The sequence below is a fragment of the Elephas maximus genome, chromosome 7, assembly GCF_024166365.1.
Source record: "Elephas maximus indicus isolate mEleMax1 chromosome 7, mEleMax1 primary haplotype, whole genome shotgun sequence".
Classification (NCBI taxonomy): Eukaryota; Metazoa; Chordata; class Mammalia; order Proboscidea; family Elephantidae; genus Elephas; species Elephas maximus.
In genome coordinates, this window is record NC_064825.1 from 95,500,735 (window position 1) to 95,516,447 (window position 15,713).

Genomic DNA, 15,713 nt, shown 5'->3' on the forward strand with positions numbered 1-15,713 from the left:
ACAACCATAACCTCCTATTGCTGGTAGGTGCCATCAAGTTGGTATTTGACTCACAGCAAACCCATGTGGCAGTGGAACTGCCCCTGTGGGGTTTCTAGACTGTAATCTTGATGGGAGCCAATTTCCAGGTCTTTCTTCTATGGAGCCATTGGGTGGGTTTGAACTACAAACATTTGATTAGCAGCCCAGCACCTATTTTGTCACTAGGGTAATCTAACCCTTTTTTCAGTTTGAATACCTTTCATTTTACTTAGTGCTCAAGTACCCCATGAGAATTACCAGCTCAACATGAGACAAGGTTCACAAGCAGTGAAGACAATCAGAGTTCAGTGAGCACAAGCCAAAGACAGAAGGCAGGATTCTTATCCTCTTGATTTATACCCATCTTCTTTATACCAACCCTCACTTGCCACTGCAGAGATATTTTTTTGTGTCTTTTTTTGTGTGTGATCTGCAGCTTGGGAATATGTTAAGTAGACTCAGTACTGAATAACGTGACAAATGACAGCAAATGTGTGTTTTCTCTTTTTGGGGGGAACAGTGTTTTTTTCCTCCACAGAAAAAGGAAATGTAGATTGTGTTCCTAACAAAAGAAGGTACAAGATGAAAAAAAAAGGAAAAAAACCAGTAGAGAATTGGGGATAGAAAAATAGAAGCAAAACTCTTATGTGGTCTCATCCATTTGCTATCTCTTCTTCCCATTTTATTTCTCTGACCTGCTTTGCTAGTAATGATTGGTTTTTCACTCATGGAGGCCACAAAAACCCAGTGTGAGGTTCACCCCTCACAGTTAAGTGTGTGTACCCACGCTGGTCATCCACTAGGAGTTGAAGTTTACTCCAGCTTGGTCAATCCTTGTTTCACTACCGAGGTGGCAGGTTTTCAAGGGCCAGGAATCAGAGGTGTATGTTTTCATTTTACTTCAAATAGATAAAAACAGAAGATTTTAATAAGTAGGTTTTAATACAGTGGAACCTATGAGAGCTGGAACTCTACAGGACTGCCTTGTATTTTCTGGGTCTCGCAAGTTTTCCACCTTTGACAGGATGCATACAGTCTTACCATGTTTTTTATCACTATTTGTGGAAAATATTTGAGCTATCCTTCTCTGTCAGGTTTCTGCCTTACACAGGCTCCAGCTTTTGCAGGTTTTACTGTATATATACACATGATATATTAAAATACCAGGAGAGTACCGAGGTGGTGGCAACTAGAAGGTTCCTTTTTTTACTTGAAAGCTAGTGCATTTTATCTTACCTGTATTTCTCCACATCCCCCCCTCCCCCGCAGTTCCTTAAAAAAATGCTCTGAATGAATTACAACTGCATTATCATTGGTATCTCCAGGTATGCACTCAGCAGTCAGAGCACTTCCTTAAGCTGCTAATCAAACCCACTGCCCTGGAGTCAGTGCAACTCACAGGAACCCTATAGGACGAGTAGAACTGCCCATAGAGTTTGCAAGGCTGTAATCTTTACAAAAACAGATTTCCACATCTTTGTCTTGTGGAGTGGCTGGTGGATTCAAACAACCAATCTTACAGTTAGCAGCCCACCAGTTAACCACTGGCTCCACAATTCTGCATTTGGAAGAGGAGAGTCAGATGTTAAAGAAGGACGGAAGAATCCATGAGACTCCTGTTCCTGTGCTAGTTTGAAACTCCAGGTCCCAATTTAGAGCCTTCCATCTCCTGGTAAAATTAGAGCTGGCCCCAGAAGTAAACTGAGATGATTTCTTTGATCATATTTCATACAGATTGTGAGTAATTCAAGGGCAGGAACCAGGCCTTTTCAAGTGTGTACTCACAATGCTAAAATCAGTGTTTAGTACATCCAAAACTTGACCAAACCCTCTGCCATGGAGGTGATTCTGACTCACAGCAACCCTATAGGACAGAGTAGAACTGCCTCATAGGGTTTCCAGGGAGTGGCCAGTAGATTCAAACTGCTGACCTTTTGGTTAGCAGCCAAGCTCTTTAACCACTGTGCCATTTTTTAGGGCTTTAATAGTTACTGTTGAATTGAACTGAATTTTCTGGCACTCAGCAGCAAAAAATATTTTCCAACTAGAGATGATTTAAAACCCCTTCATAGTTTGTGGTGGCACTTCATCTAGCCAATGGAATTTTATTTAGGAGACAGCAAATAAATTATACTGAAACTTTCTTCCAAGTAGTACTAAATTTACTTTACATAATCATTATCTTTTAATCTTACCATTCTACAAAGGGTACCCTTAATGAGGAGGAAAAAAATACCACAGCATTCTTGAATATAGATTGAAAACCCAACTAACAGAACAGGACCCTGCAGAGATCAATGCAGTGAAAGAAGAATACTGTAGTATTTTCTTTCTTAGAAAGGAGGCAATCTAATCACCTTCAAGTTTCTCACATTTGAGTTATACTACAAATGAGTTTTGTCCAGGTACAGAAAAACCAACAATATTTTATTTATAATCTTATTTTAGCGTTTGAACTACAAATTCTTATTCTAGAGTTGTTTAAAAGATCATGGGTTTTATAGATGTTCATATGTAAATTACGTAAATTAATCTGTTGTTTGCTTACTCTTTTTTTTTCTTTTCTTTTCCATAGAATGGTCCTCCTCATAAATACAGAACAGGTTATTACATGAAAAATATAAGATCTTGCATTTTTTCCTCGTTCTCTCTTAAAAATCTATTTCTAATATTGCATTCCCCATTGGACTACTTCAGAAAGGCATGAGAAAAAAAAAAAAGAGAGACAAAATAGACTGGATCTCACCACTAGAATTCACCATAAAAATCTCAGAGTGTAACAGAATTCTTACAAAATTTCCTAGACCAGTTCTTTAGGGAATTGAGATCTCCTATGAAAAATATGGCAATCAGGGAAGGGAGGGACGAGATGTGGGAAAATAGTAAATAAGTGCAGCAAAAACAGGTTCTGAGGAATACACATAATTTTGTCTGCTTTAGCTCACAATAGAATTTTTAATAAATAAATTTCTTTTCTTTTTGTTTTTTTTTTGTAAAGACACTTTTTTTTGAAACAGTAGATTTAGCCCAGTCATTTGTGTCATTTTTAATAAACTGTCTTTGTTTCGATTGTTTTCTGTAACTCTGTAAATGTTTTAGATTTGAGTCTCTTGTACATTGTCTTTAGAGTTCATTCGGATCAATAACGGTTCATGCACTGAACTGTGTATTGAATTTATTGTGTTAACTGTTGTTGTGTGGTTGAAGGGAGATTTATAAGAGTTATAGTGATTTAGGTGCTCATGCTCGATAGCAGGCATGGGCAGGTGGCTTTCCATGGGTGTGTCCCCTGTAATCTCATCATCCACATTAATGATTTCAACAGTCCGTGTTGGGGCATGATGGTTTTGCCGATGATGCTGCTTCCTCATCTTGTAGAAAATGACCAGCATCACTGCAGCCATAAGTGTGATGGCCACAAAACAGCCAATGATGATTTTGGTAGTCTTCATGACCTCATCGATTCCTGGGATCCCACTGTTTATATCAGTCACTGGGATGGTGAATGTTTTTTCTGTCGACCTTGTGCTCTGTGGTGTGAGAGAGATGGTCACATTGGTGGTCTCCCAGTCAATCACTGGAGTGGGGCCCACATTGTTATCTGTGGTCCGAGCCTCATCCTGAGAAGGTTCCATAGTCTCTACCGTGACGGTTGAAAAGTAAGAGAAGGGAGTAGTGGTTGCCGCAGTAACATTCAGGGTGGCCGAAGCAGTGGTATTTCCAACGGAATTACTCACCATACATGTGTACATGCCTGTATCTTGCACGGTTACATTCGTGAAATTTAATGTACCATCGCTGAGCACAGCTATCCGTACTTTGTACGCCCCATGTGTCATGACTGTTCCGTTTGGCGTAATCCAAGATACAGAGGTCAGGGACGTGGAGGCTCGGCATTTCAGCTCGGCTGCCATGCCTTCAGTGACATTGAGGTCTGCAGGGGGCTCCACAATCACGGGAGCATAGCACGTGAAATAATTCTGGTCGAGCTCCCCAATGTACCTCCCTTTCAGATTGGGAGGAGTGTTACACCGGGCACAGCAAGCTGTGTTGGAGGGGGCCATGTCTTTTATCCACCAGCTGAGCCACAGTATGTCACAGTTACAGTTCCAAGGGTTGTGATGTAAGTGTATCCGCTCTAGATGATGCAAGGGAGTGAAAAGGTCATGAGGCAGTAATGTTAGATTGTTGTGTGCCAAGTTGATTTCCACTAGTGACTGAAGGTTATCAAAGGCATTCCGTTCAATCACTTGAATCTGCGACTGTATCATCCACAGTTTTTGAAGGTGCATCAACCCCTGAAAAGAGCCAGGCCTGATGGCAGACAAATGATTCCCAGAAAGATCCAACTCATCCAGTTTTATAAGTGGTGTGAGGTTAGGGATTTCCCGGAGGTTGCACATGGCAAGGTTCAAATACCTCAAATTGGACAGACCTTCAAAGGCACCTTCTGAGATGTATGAAAGCCTTTTCAATTCCCCCAAGTCTAGCCGGCGCAAAGAAGGGATTCTATTAAAAGCATAAGAAGGGATGCTTTCAATGGGGTTGTTCCGCAACCAGAGCTCCTTCAGTTTAGACAAATATACAAAAGCTCCATTCGGGATGGTAGTCAGACGATTGTCAAAGAGTTCCAGAGTGTTGAGGTTCGCCAGACCATTGAAAGCCCCAATTTCAATTGTTCTAATGTGATTCCTACTCAACTGTAGGATTTCCAGGTGCCTCAAGTGCTTGAAGCTGTTCACTTTGATGATCTGGATTTGGTTCTCATGGAGGTTCAGCAGCCGCGTGTTGGTCGAGATGCCATCTGGAACCTCGCGCAGGTTTTTCCGAACGCAAATCACCTTGCTGAATTGGTTGCTGCAGGAGCAGACGGAAGGGCAGGTTTGAGCCCGCACCAGACCAGCCACCACAAGAAGTTGGAGAGCCAGCAGCACCACAAGCAGGGGGTCAAATAAGGCCCTGTTAAACCTAGGACCTATCATTATCTGCTGTGGATGTAAGGTCATCTTGTTCAACATTCATAATTTATCTGGTGTTGGTCCTTCTGGAGTTCAAACAGTCTGCAAAAAAAAAAAAAAGATAAGAGCAAAAAAAAAGAGTATTAGCACAAAAGTCTTTCTGGAAAAATGTCAGTGAGTCAGTGTGTCAGTGAAAGTCATCTGTGGCTCAGACTACGAAAACAACAAATCCAATATACCTTATTGAGCAACGCCGTTTATATTTATAGGAACAAGTTTCTGTACTCCAAACTAGCAGCCATCCAAAGTCCATATTCCATCAGATGCACAACAACAGAGAAATGGTGGAGGGCTCCAATGCAGTGTTTACCAACAGATTGTGACCCAACAGCATGAGGGTCTATGTGATGTACTCCACCATTAGGATCAACATTCAGACCAAATTGAAAAAGTTCAGAAAATAAAACTTTGGGCCTGTACCCAACCAACTAAAAGCTCCTTTGCAAAATTAATAACAAGGAACAGTTGTTGTTAAGTCAACTCAGACTCATGGCGAGCCCATGTGAGTGAGAGTAGAAGTGTGCACCATAGTGTTTTCAATAGCTGATTTTTCGGAAGTAGATAGCCAAGCCTTTCTTTGGAGGACGCTTCAGATGGACCCAAACCTTCAACCTTTTTCAGTTAGCAGCTGAGTGGGTTTAATTGTGTGCACCACCCAGGGGTTCCAAAATTAGTAATAAAAAACCAAACCAAACCCATTGCTGTTGAGTTGATTCTGACTCATAGCAACCCTATAAGACAGAGTAGAACTGCCGCATAGAGTTTCCAAGGAGCACCTGGTGGATTCGAACTGCCAACTTTTTGGTTAACAGCCATAGCACTTAACCATTATGCCACCAGGGTTTCCAAAATTAGTAACGGCCAAAATTTATTGAAGGTTACTCTATGTGCCAAGTACCATGGGCCGAAAATTTTACAAACAATCCTATTTAGGACTGGCTAGGACTCAGTGCAAAATGAAGATGTAGGGTCTATTGTTCAAACATTATTAAGGATATCAAGATGTTAAGTGCAGACCATTAAGTCAAAAGCAGGCCCTTCTGAGCATGGGGCCCTTTGTGACTGCGCGTAGCCCTGATCCTATCTACTCCTCACGGCACTTTGGTGAGGTAGGAACTGCTATTGTCTCTATTTTCAAAATGAGGCAATTTAATCCGATCATCATCTGATGGATTCCCAGGCCTGGGATCTCAAATACTCCACAAAAAAAAGTTGCTGTGAGTACGAGGGCAAAGGCCAACTGTTTTTCACAATTCATTGCTTTAATATCCCTTTCCTTGGGGGGTGGCTTCAGGTGTGAACACTGGTAACTTATGGTACCTCTGAAAATGTGCTGAAATAGTGGCATGAACAAATGTACATAAACTTCTAAAGATTAATCTCATGTACTAAAATTTATTATAATACAGTCAACTGTTACCCATAGACAGGCATACCACAAATGAAAAGCATTCTCCCAAAAAGTGATTTTTATTTACAGAAAAAAAAAAAAAAGGAAAAAAAACTACTATAACAGGACTATTACAAGCCTTGTGTTCTTACTGATTTTAAGTAAATTTATGGGAAGGAAAATAAAATAACACCCTGTCTGCCTCTCTTCCAACACAAGGGGTACTTCCAACAGAGCTCGTGTCACCCAGTATATGCCCTCTCAGTTGGTTTATCATGGATTAGGCATTTATGTTAGTAATATTTCACAAATCTCTGATCTCCATAGGCATTATCTCTTCTATGAATCTCCTGGAATGAAAGAAAGGAAAAAAAAAAAAAAAGCCTCCTCACATTCCAATTCAAAAAGACACAAATTTAGTACTTTTTATGTGCTGCCTTGGGCAAATGATTTTTTTTCTTCCTGGCTCAATCTCCTCACTTGCAAAATGGGGATGATAATATGACCTACCCCTAAGTGTTGGGCTAATATGAAAGACAGAAGAGCTTTGGAGGAAAGGTAGGACAAGGAAAACAATATGGGATAATTAGGAAACTTTTCCAGTTGTCCCAAATGAGCCTTGGAGAGAAGCCAATGCCAGAGATGGGTCCAGTTTCATAGACCTCACTTCCATACTCACCACATAAGGCTGGAGGAGAGAAGGGCTGGCTTCTTCTTATGATATAACCCCTCTACTGGTTGGTGAAATTGCCCAGTATAAATGAGCATTTGTGAATATTTGCATTTGCCTAGAGTACACAAGATGGAGAAGAGGCTCTTTTCCAATAACAGGAGATGCCCTACCCGTTAGAGAAATCCAGCTCCCTGGAAAAAGGAATATCCTTAAACATATACCCACATTTGCAAAACCACCGAAAGGGACTCGAGTCTCAGAAAGTTAAAATCAAGGACTCTTGTTTTCTGGCTTCAGAGGCTTGTTTTTGTCTCCTCCCTTGTGACAGCAAAGACAGTTGACCCATAGATTCTGAGTCACCATTTCTGCGAAGCTTTTCCTGGTGCTCCCAGGGATACCTACTTGCTTCCTTCCTCAGCGCTGTCGTAGCTCTAGGTAGACTTTCCACAACACCTAGTATTGTGATCATTTGTTCCTGGGTCTGTTTCTGCCACTAGCCTGTGGACTTCATGGTGACAAGGGTCACATCCAATGGTCTCAGCTTAGCCTATTGCCAACACAATGCCTGGCACGCTGTAGGCACTAAATAAAACAACTGCAAATGATATGCAAAATAGTAAATATCGAACTGCAAGTTTCTGCGTATATGTAGTGATCTGTACTAACTGCTGAACAGCAGGGTCTGGCTCATTACATTAATCCCATTGATAAGGCTTTACTGGTTTATCCTACTGTCTCATTTATACTTTGACAACAATACTGTTGGTAGGCTTCACATCCTGAGTTAGCTTTAATTATCTCTCAGTGTAAATTTAAACATGGCCTTAAAAAAAAAATGGACTTTTAGATTTCCATGGCAGAACACTATTTAAATCCCAGTGATGATGACCATTGAGATGTTCTCATTTGTGTGATTTAGTATAGCTTTACATAAGCCACCCCATCCACACTCACAAATACTTGTCAAGGTAATTGTGTCCTAAAAAAAAAAAAAAAAAAAAACGAGCAAACAAAATAGCATATAAAATCCCCAATACACCAAATAGTAAATGTTTTTAGGGTTGCAGTGCCAGGGTCCTGTTCCTCTATTCCTTTTCCCATTCCTCACCCCGTGAATCTCATCAGAATTCTAGGGCAACACTTAAGAATAACTGGTTGGCTGAAAATAGCATGGAAATCAAGAAGGTATGCCCCTACTCTGCCATTTGCTACCTTTTTCTCTTGAAAATATGGTACAGCAAAGGCAGCCATACCCAGTGGGTAAGAGTAAGATGACCTGGCTTCAAATCCTTGCTGGAATCTCCTTGCCCCAGTGATTAGAAAAGTTACTTCACATCTCCGTGCTTTACATTCTCCATCTGGAACAGGGGAAAGATAGTGTTATCCACCAGAAAGGCTCCTGTTAGGATTGTTATATAATATATGTCAATTTGTTGTTGTTGTTGTTGTTAGCTGCCATTGAGTTGGCCCCCAACTCATAGCAACCCTACGAACAGTGGAATGAAACACTACCAAGTCCTCCGTCGTCCCCAGGATCAATTTTGGATAGGATCATTGTGATCCGTAGGGTTTTCATGGGCTGCTTTCCCGAATTAAATTGCCAGGCCTTTCTTCCTATTTTATTTCAGTCTGGAAGCTCCACTGAAACCTGGTCTGCATTATAACAACATGCAAGACTCCACTGACAGACAGGTGGTATTTGCACATACTGGCTCATAATAAGCAGCATATAAATTTTTTTTTTTTTTTTTAGTAAGCATTTAATACATGTTAAAAGTAAAGTTACAAGACACTCACTTTCTTTCTTTTCTCTGACTTGTTGTTGTTGTCAGGTGCCATTGAGCCTGTTAGGACTCATAGTGACCCTGTGTACAACAAAATAAAACACTGCTGGGTCCTGTGCCATCCTCACAACCATAGCTACGTTTGAGCCCATTGCTGCAGCCACTGTGTCAATCCATTTGTATGAGATAGGATTAATAATAATATCTCTAAACGCTGTGGTAAGGACTAACCGGCATAATCAGAAGCATACTATCAGCAAAACATAAGCAAATGTGATACATTAATATTAATTTAAGATATGCGCTTCTCTCCTTCCTCAATCCCTAGGCCTAGTTTTATTTTCTACTTCTTGCTTACTTCAAGGTCTTTTGACTATTGCAATTAATGAGATTTCCTATAAATCAGTCATAGGTAATGATTTATGAATTATAGCTGGTTCAAAGCTAATTTATAACCTACAGCATACAATGCCTCCTACATGTACTGAATGGAATAAACTACTATCAACAAAGGATTTTCTACTTTAAAATCCAATTTTTGTTATTTTTACATCAAAAGCCATTTTTCAACATCTCTTTCATGAGATGTTTGTATCACATCAAAAGGAAATCAATTTAAAGGTATGCACTATCCATAATGATGTCATCTGACAGTATTTACTTACAAATGGATTTGTGTGAGTTTTGAATTAAACTATGATACTTTGAGCCTTGTCCCAGGGGATGTTCTGACTTTGTCAGTAGACCTTTCTTCCTTCATGGCACTGATAAACAGTGTAGTGAGAGACACAGGAGGAATTGTGTGCAGGAGAATAACTGATGGTGTATGCTTTATTTAGCACAGTATCATTGCTAAGTCAGCACAGGTTGTGTCTGGATATTGGAACCAGTTTGGAGGTAAGGTGGGAGAAAGACGAACTTAGTAAACTACAACTCCCTCCACCACCATAACACACACACACATCCCCAACAAACCCCTCTAAACACTGAAAGCCAGTCTGTCTACCCCCCACACAGCCAACACCAAGAACTAAAATCATACCTTACTGCGTACATCAATGTGACTTTGGTATTTCACTGTCTTTATTAGCAGTATTTTTTTTTTTTTTTAAGTTCTCTTGGGACTCTCCCACCAAAATAAATGGTTTCTTTTTTCATTACAGGAAGTTTAATCAAAGATCCATCAACTCCTCAAGGAAAAACATCGACAAATAGTTTGTGCCCTAAGATTCTCTGAGTCCCTCACTTCACCTCGTTTCTACCAATCCTGGACAGTTGTATTGTAATGCTTACCCAATCCTCAGCAAATTCTCACCTGAAAGACTCTCCTTAAACTTTCCATTCTCAATAAATCCTGACCTTCTATCCCCCACTCCACTCTAAGACACTGCCAAAGCCTTATGAAGTGGTTTTGTCCTTTACCACAATTAGCAATGAACTTAGTTTTGCCTTACCAACAGGATGGGTTAGTGATATTTAGGGAGCCAGCTTTTGACAACACTGAGGTGGATTATTTATTTAAATGTGTTTGAATCTCGCTCTAGTTCTCACTCTCACTCCTCTCCTTCCCCTCTTTCTTTCTCTCAGCATGTGATGCCTACCTAACATCCTAGTTCCTTACCCTTTCCCAAGAAACTTTTATTCAGGAAAAATCATTCCCCTCTTTAAAAACAAAAACTAGATTATCTGTGATAGAGGAGGCTGGCCCTAGTTTCAGCGCTGGTAAGTGAACAGAATTTGATTTAAGCTAACCCAGCCCAGTGGTAAGCAAACATATTCTGTAAAGGGCTAGATATTAAATATTTTATGATTTGAAGGTAATGGGGTCTCTGCTGCAACCATTCAACTCGGCAATTGTAGCTCAAAAACAGCCAAACAGCCATAGGCAATAGGTAAATGAATGGTCATAGCTATGGTCCAATTAAATTTTATCCATGGGCACTGGAATTTGAATTTCATATAATTTTCACATTCAAAAATATTCTTCTTCTTTTGATTTTTCTTTTAACCATTTAAAAATTCAAAAAACATTCTTCACCCATGGGTGGTAAAAAACAGGTGGCAGCCCAGCTTTAGCTCTTGAGCTATACTCCGTTGACCCCTTGTCTAAGCAAATGTCCTCAGTACCATTCCTGTCACCAGGGACTGGTTAGGTCTGGACATATGACACAATTTGGATCCAATGAGTTATGAGGAGAAGTCAAGTGAGGGGATTCTGAGATTTTTTTTTTTTTCCTGCTCATAAGAAGAAAAACATTGGGAAGAAGTTTTTTGTTTTGTTTTTCTTTTTTAATTGTTTCTGAATATTGTGAGTATAAGATGTCTAGAGCTGCTGCAGCCATCTTGTGGCCAACAGAATAGGCAGGCTGAGGACAAAGGTGTTATTCAGGGGAAGAAAAAAATAGAAAGAATGTGTGTCCTTGATGGTTGTGATAAACAGCTGAATTAATGAACCCTGAAAATCTCCTTCCTCTGGACTTTCTTATTATGTGAAATAATCAACTCAATTACAGTTATTTATTTATTTATTTTTCCTGGCTACTTGCATCCGAATTCATCCCCATACATTCATATTCTCTTTCTCTCTTCCTCTTCCCCTCTTCCCTCCCTGTATACCTCCCTCCAGCAATACCAAAGAAGAAGAATACAGAACTGGAACAATGGGCTCAAGCATAACAATTGTGAGGAGGGCGCTGGACAGGGCGCAGGACAGAGCAGTGTTTCTTTCTGCTGTGCATAAGATCACTGAGCCGGAATCGACTGGACGGCACCTAACAACAACAACATACCACTATAAAGAAAACAAAGTAAGCTGAGGCAACATGGTTCACGTATAAAAAAATCTGATAAGGTTCATCACCATGATCATTTTTTCTGGCTATGTCTTTGAATTTTAAAGAATGCTATAATGCATAAGAAAAAAGAAAACAAATTAAATAATACCCTTACAAAAGGTAACTTACTGTTGGACAAAAAATATGGTTTGGTCCCTTGATTCTGAGTTCTGAAAATAACCCAAGCAACAAAGGTGCCTTTGTTAGACAGGCAAGTAGGAGCTACACAGGCCCCACACCTGGTGCACTAACTCCAAGAAGGGAGGGGGGCCTGATGGCATCATGCATCTTCATTGATTGGGTGATCATAAATACGTATCAATGCCTAAGTCATGCAATTCATTGAGGTCCCAATGTCTAGGCGACCCAGAACCTTGGAACACTTTCTTTGGGGCCAACTAGGTTGGCGAGAACATCCAGGCAAGGAAGAGGGAGTCTCATGTCCTTGGGAACAACGGAGGGCCTGTGACTAGAACACTCCCAAACCTTGCCAGACGTATCTCTACACTTGCATCTTTTCTGGTTATAATAAATGGGTAACTGAAGGCCATGGTAGCTCCACAGACACATCCAAATTCCCTGAGGGACCTAAATGCTGGGCTGAGGGCTGTGGGGACAGTGGTCTCAGGGAACATCTAGATTAATTGGCATAACAGAGTTTATAAAGACTGTGTTCTACATTCTACTTTGGTGAGTTGCATCTGGGGTCTTAAAAGCCTATGAGCAGCCATCTAGGATACTCCACTGCTCTCACCCTTTTGGGAGCAAGGGAGAATTAAGAAAACTAAAGACATAAGGGAAAGATTAATCCAAAGGACTAAGGGACCACATCTACCACAGCCTCTACCAGACTGAGTCCAGTACAACTAGACGGTGCCTGGCTACCACCACTGACTGCTCTGACAGGGATCACAATAGTACCCCAGACAGAGCTGGAGAAAAATGTAGAACAAAATTCTAACTCAGGAAGAAAGACCAGACTTGCTGGCCTGACAGAGACTGGAGAAACCCTGAGAGTATGGCCCCCAAACATCCTTTCAGCTCAGTAATGAGGCCACTCCTGAGGTTTACCCTTCAGCCAAAGATTGAATAGTCCCATGGAACAAAACAAGACTAAAGGGGTGTACCATCCCTGGGGCAGGGAGTGGAAGGTAGGAGGGAAAAGGACAGCTGGTAATAGGGAACCCAGGGTTGAGAAGGGAGAGTGTTGACATGTCGTGGGGTTGTTAACCAATGTCATACAACAATGTGTGTACTGTTTGATGAGAAACTAGTTTGCTCTGTAAATCTTCACCTAAAGTTCAACAAAAGAAAAAAAAATGGGTAACTGTAGGTATAGGCAACAGCCTAAATGAATTCTGTGAGCCTTTATAGAGAATTAACCAACCACCAGGACAATGAGCTAGCAGGGGCCAGAAATATAGAGTCAATTTGTATAGACCCAGCTCTGGGTGGCTGGGTGATAGAGAAAGGCTGCAGGGGCAGTCGATGAAGAAGGATAGAGTCTTTCTAGCTTGTGACCTAGTCCCAGGGGAATAGAGAGAGAGAGGGACTAGTTGGTCTGAAGTGCAGGGAGTTGTGTAGACTTCTAAAGCTACAGCTGCTTCCCGGTGACCTGGTAGCCAGGGATGTTTGGACCTGGCTCAGGGTAGGAGAGGATGAAGTCTGATCTAACTCAGGGTGGTTAGGGTCAGAGAGAGGAGATGGCATGGAAGTGGCTGGTGATGAGGAATAGAGGTGTGGAAAGGTGAGGCCTGGATCCATTTGCAGCTGGGAATTGGATTCACGCTGATCTTTGCCACACAGTTCGTGATAAATGTGAGGTTTGCCTGCCTTGTCCCTTTTATAGAGCAGTTAGTAGTCTCGCAGTCCTCATACTTACCCTTTTCAAATCAAATGTATTTTACAAATTATTCTTAATATAGTTCTTTTTTGTCTCATTTTGAACCAAATTATTCAAATCTGAACTTGCCCCAACTGTTTTGCAGTTTTTCAGAGAAAATACTTTTTTTAAATTTTTTGTAAATATGCCCATGGCTGACCCTCTAGGAAATGTAATGGAAGTGCTGTAACATTTAAATGGCTGTAACCCAGGGACTCCACATTTCAAGTCAACATGCAGTCATTTGACTAAACACAATGACCTTACAATGTTTCTAAAAAAAAAAAAAAAAATTGAAATCTAAAGAAAAAAAAAAATTAGATTAAAAAATACATGGTTCTGCATTTTGATTTTTTTTAGAAGATTTTTAAGGGGAGGGCTTGGTTATACATTTTAATTTTTTCTAGAAGACTTATCTGGTTTATAGTAAAACAATTTATATGTCTAGTGTTTAGAGGTGGCTACATTACAACAGAGGAGCCCTGGTGGCACAGGGGTCAAGCACTTGGCTGCTAACTGAAAGGTCGGCGGTTCGAGCCCATCAGCCGCTCCGCAGGAGAAAGATGTGGCAGTCTGCTTCCATAGGGATTTATAGCCTTAGAAATTCTATAAGCAGTTCTACCCTGTCCTATAGTGTCACTATGAGTTGGAATTGACTCCATGTCAGTGGGTTCATATTACAACATCATTAGACAAGAAAAAGCAGTGAGTATAGGTAGCTTTTGGCATAGCAAATTGTATATTAAAAACATGCAGCCAACATGGCACTATGCTCTGGAGAGTATTGTTGTCAGCTGCCATCAAATCAATTCTGACTCATGGTGATCCCACGTTGCAGAGCAGAATTGCTCTACAGAGTTTTCAAGATTGTGACCTTTCAGAAGCAGATTGCCGTGCTTGTCTTCCAAGGCACCTCTGGGTGAGTTAAAACCACCAATCTCTTAATACGCTTATTAAGTTCTCGTAATGGAGAACTTAATAAGCATAATAAAAGAGCTAGGTTGGCCATGCTCTTTAAAATTTTACAATCTTGTTGGAGATATAACACAAATGTATGTTGTTGTTGATTTGTGCCTCAGACTATGTGTCAGTTCAGACTCATAGAGACCCTATAAGACAAAGTACAACAGCTCCATAGGGTTTCCAGGGCTGTAACCTTTACAGAAGCAGATTGTCGGGTCTTTTCTCCAGGGGAGCTGCTGGTGGGCTTGAACCACTGACTTTTCGGTTAGCACCTGAGCACTTAACCAATGCATCACCTGGGCTCTTTGACACAAATGTACAGATACATATATAAACCAAAAATGTACATATATGCATCTAAACACAATGCAAATCAATGCGTTTAACATTTAAACGCCAAAATGCATGCGGTAGAAGTATTGCAAGTAATCAGTGTAGGCGTAGATAATTAGGGAAAGTTTTAAGAAGACGATTTAGGATTTTATGTGGGTCTTTAAGGGTATAGACTTGCACTGAGGCAGGGTGGTGGTGAAAGAGGTAAGATATTTACACCCTGAAAGCAAGAGCAGGAGCACAAATGAATAAAAAAGTAACTTAATTGAAGCAGAAGGCTTAACTGCAAAATTGAGAGGCACTGAATGCCTGGTAAAATAGTTTGTATTTGTTTCACAATAAAGGGATTTATGAATAAACTCAAGTTTCTCAAGCAGAGGAGGGCACGATAAAATTCTTTTAGGAAGATTACGTCATTATGCGTAAAAGAAATTGAATAGAGAAGACTGGTTGTTGGAAAGTCAGGTGACTTTAATAAGCACTACATTAGAAGTGAATGGAACTGATCACTAAAAAGAAAATCTTCAATCTACTTATCTGACTACTAAATTGTGTATTTAGAGGATGCTGCATGGGTTAAGGAGCCCTGGCGGCATAGTGTTTTAAGAGCTCAGTTGCTATCCAAAATGTCAGCAGTTCATGGTCTGAGAGGGATCACAATAGAGGGTCCCAGACAGAACTGAAGAAAAATGTAGAACAAATTCTAATTCATAAAAGAAGACCAGGCTTACTGGTCTGACAGAGACTGGAGAGACCCCAAAAGTATGCCCTCAGACATCTTTTAACTCAGTACTGAAGTCCCTCCTAAGGTTTAC

At 40.6% G+C, this 15,713-nt stretch overlaps 1 protein-coding gene across 2 annotated transcripts in view; it reads right to left on the bottom strand.

Annotated features, from left to right (window-relative positions):
* Window positions 1–3,060: 3,060 nt before the first annotated feature.
* The window catches only part of LRRC4C (leucine rich repeat containing 4C), a 208,970-nt gene continuing 196,317 nt past the window's right edge, over window positions 3,061–15,713 (bottom strand). For both annotated transcript variants that reach the window (XM_049890901.1, XM_049890900.1), the window contains one exon: window positions 3,061–5,081. In XM_049890901.1, the coding sequence (XP_049746858.1) occupies window positions 3,117–5,039 (1,923 nt within the window). In that variant the 5' untranslated portion in view covers window positions 5,040–5,081 and the 3' untranslated portion in view covers window positions 3,061–3,116. The remainder of the gene's footprint in view (window positions 5,082–15,713) is intronic.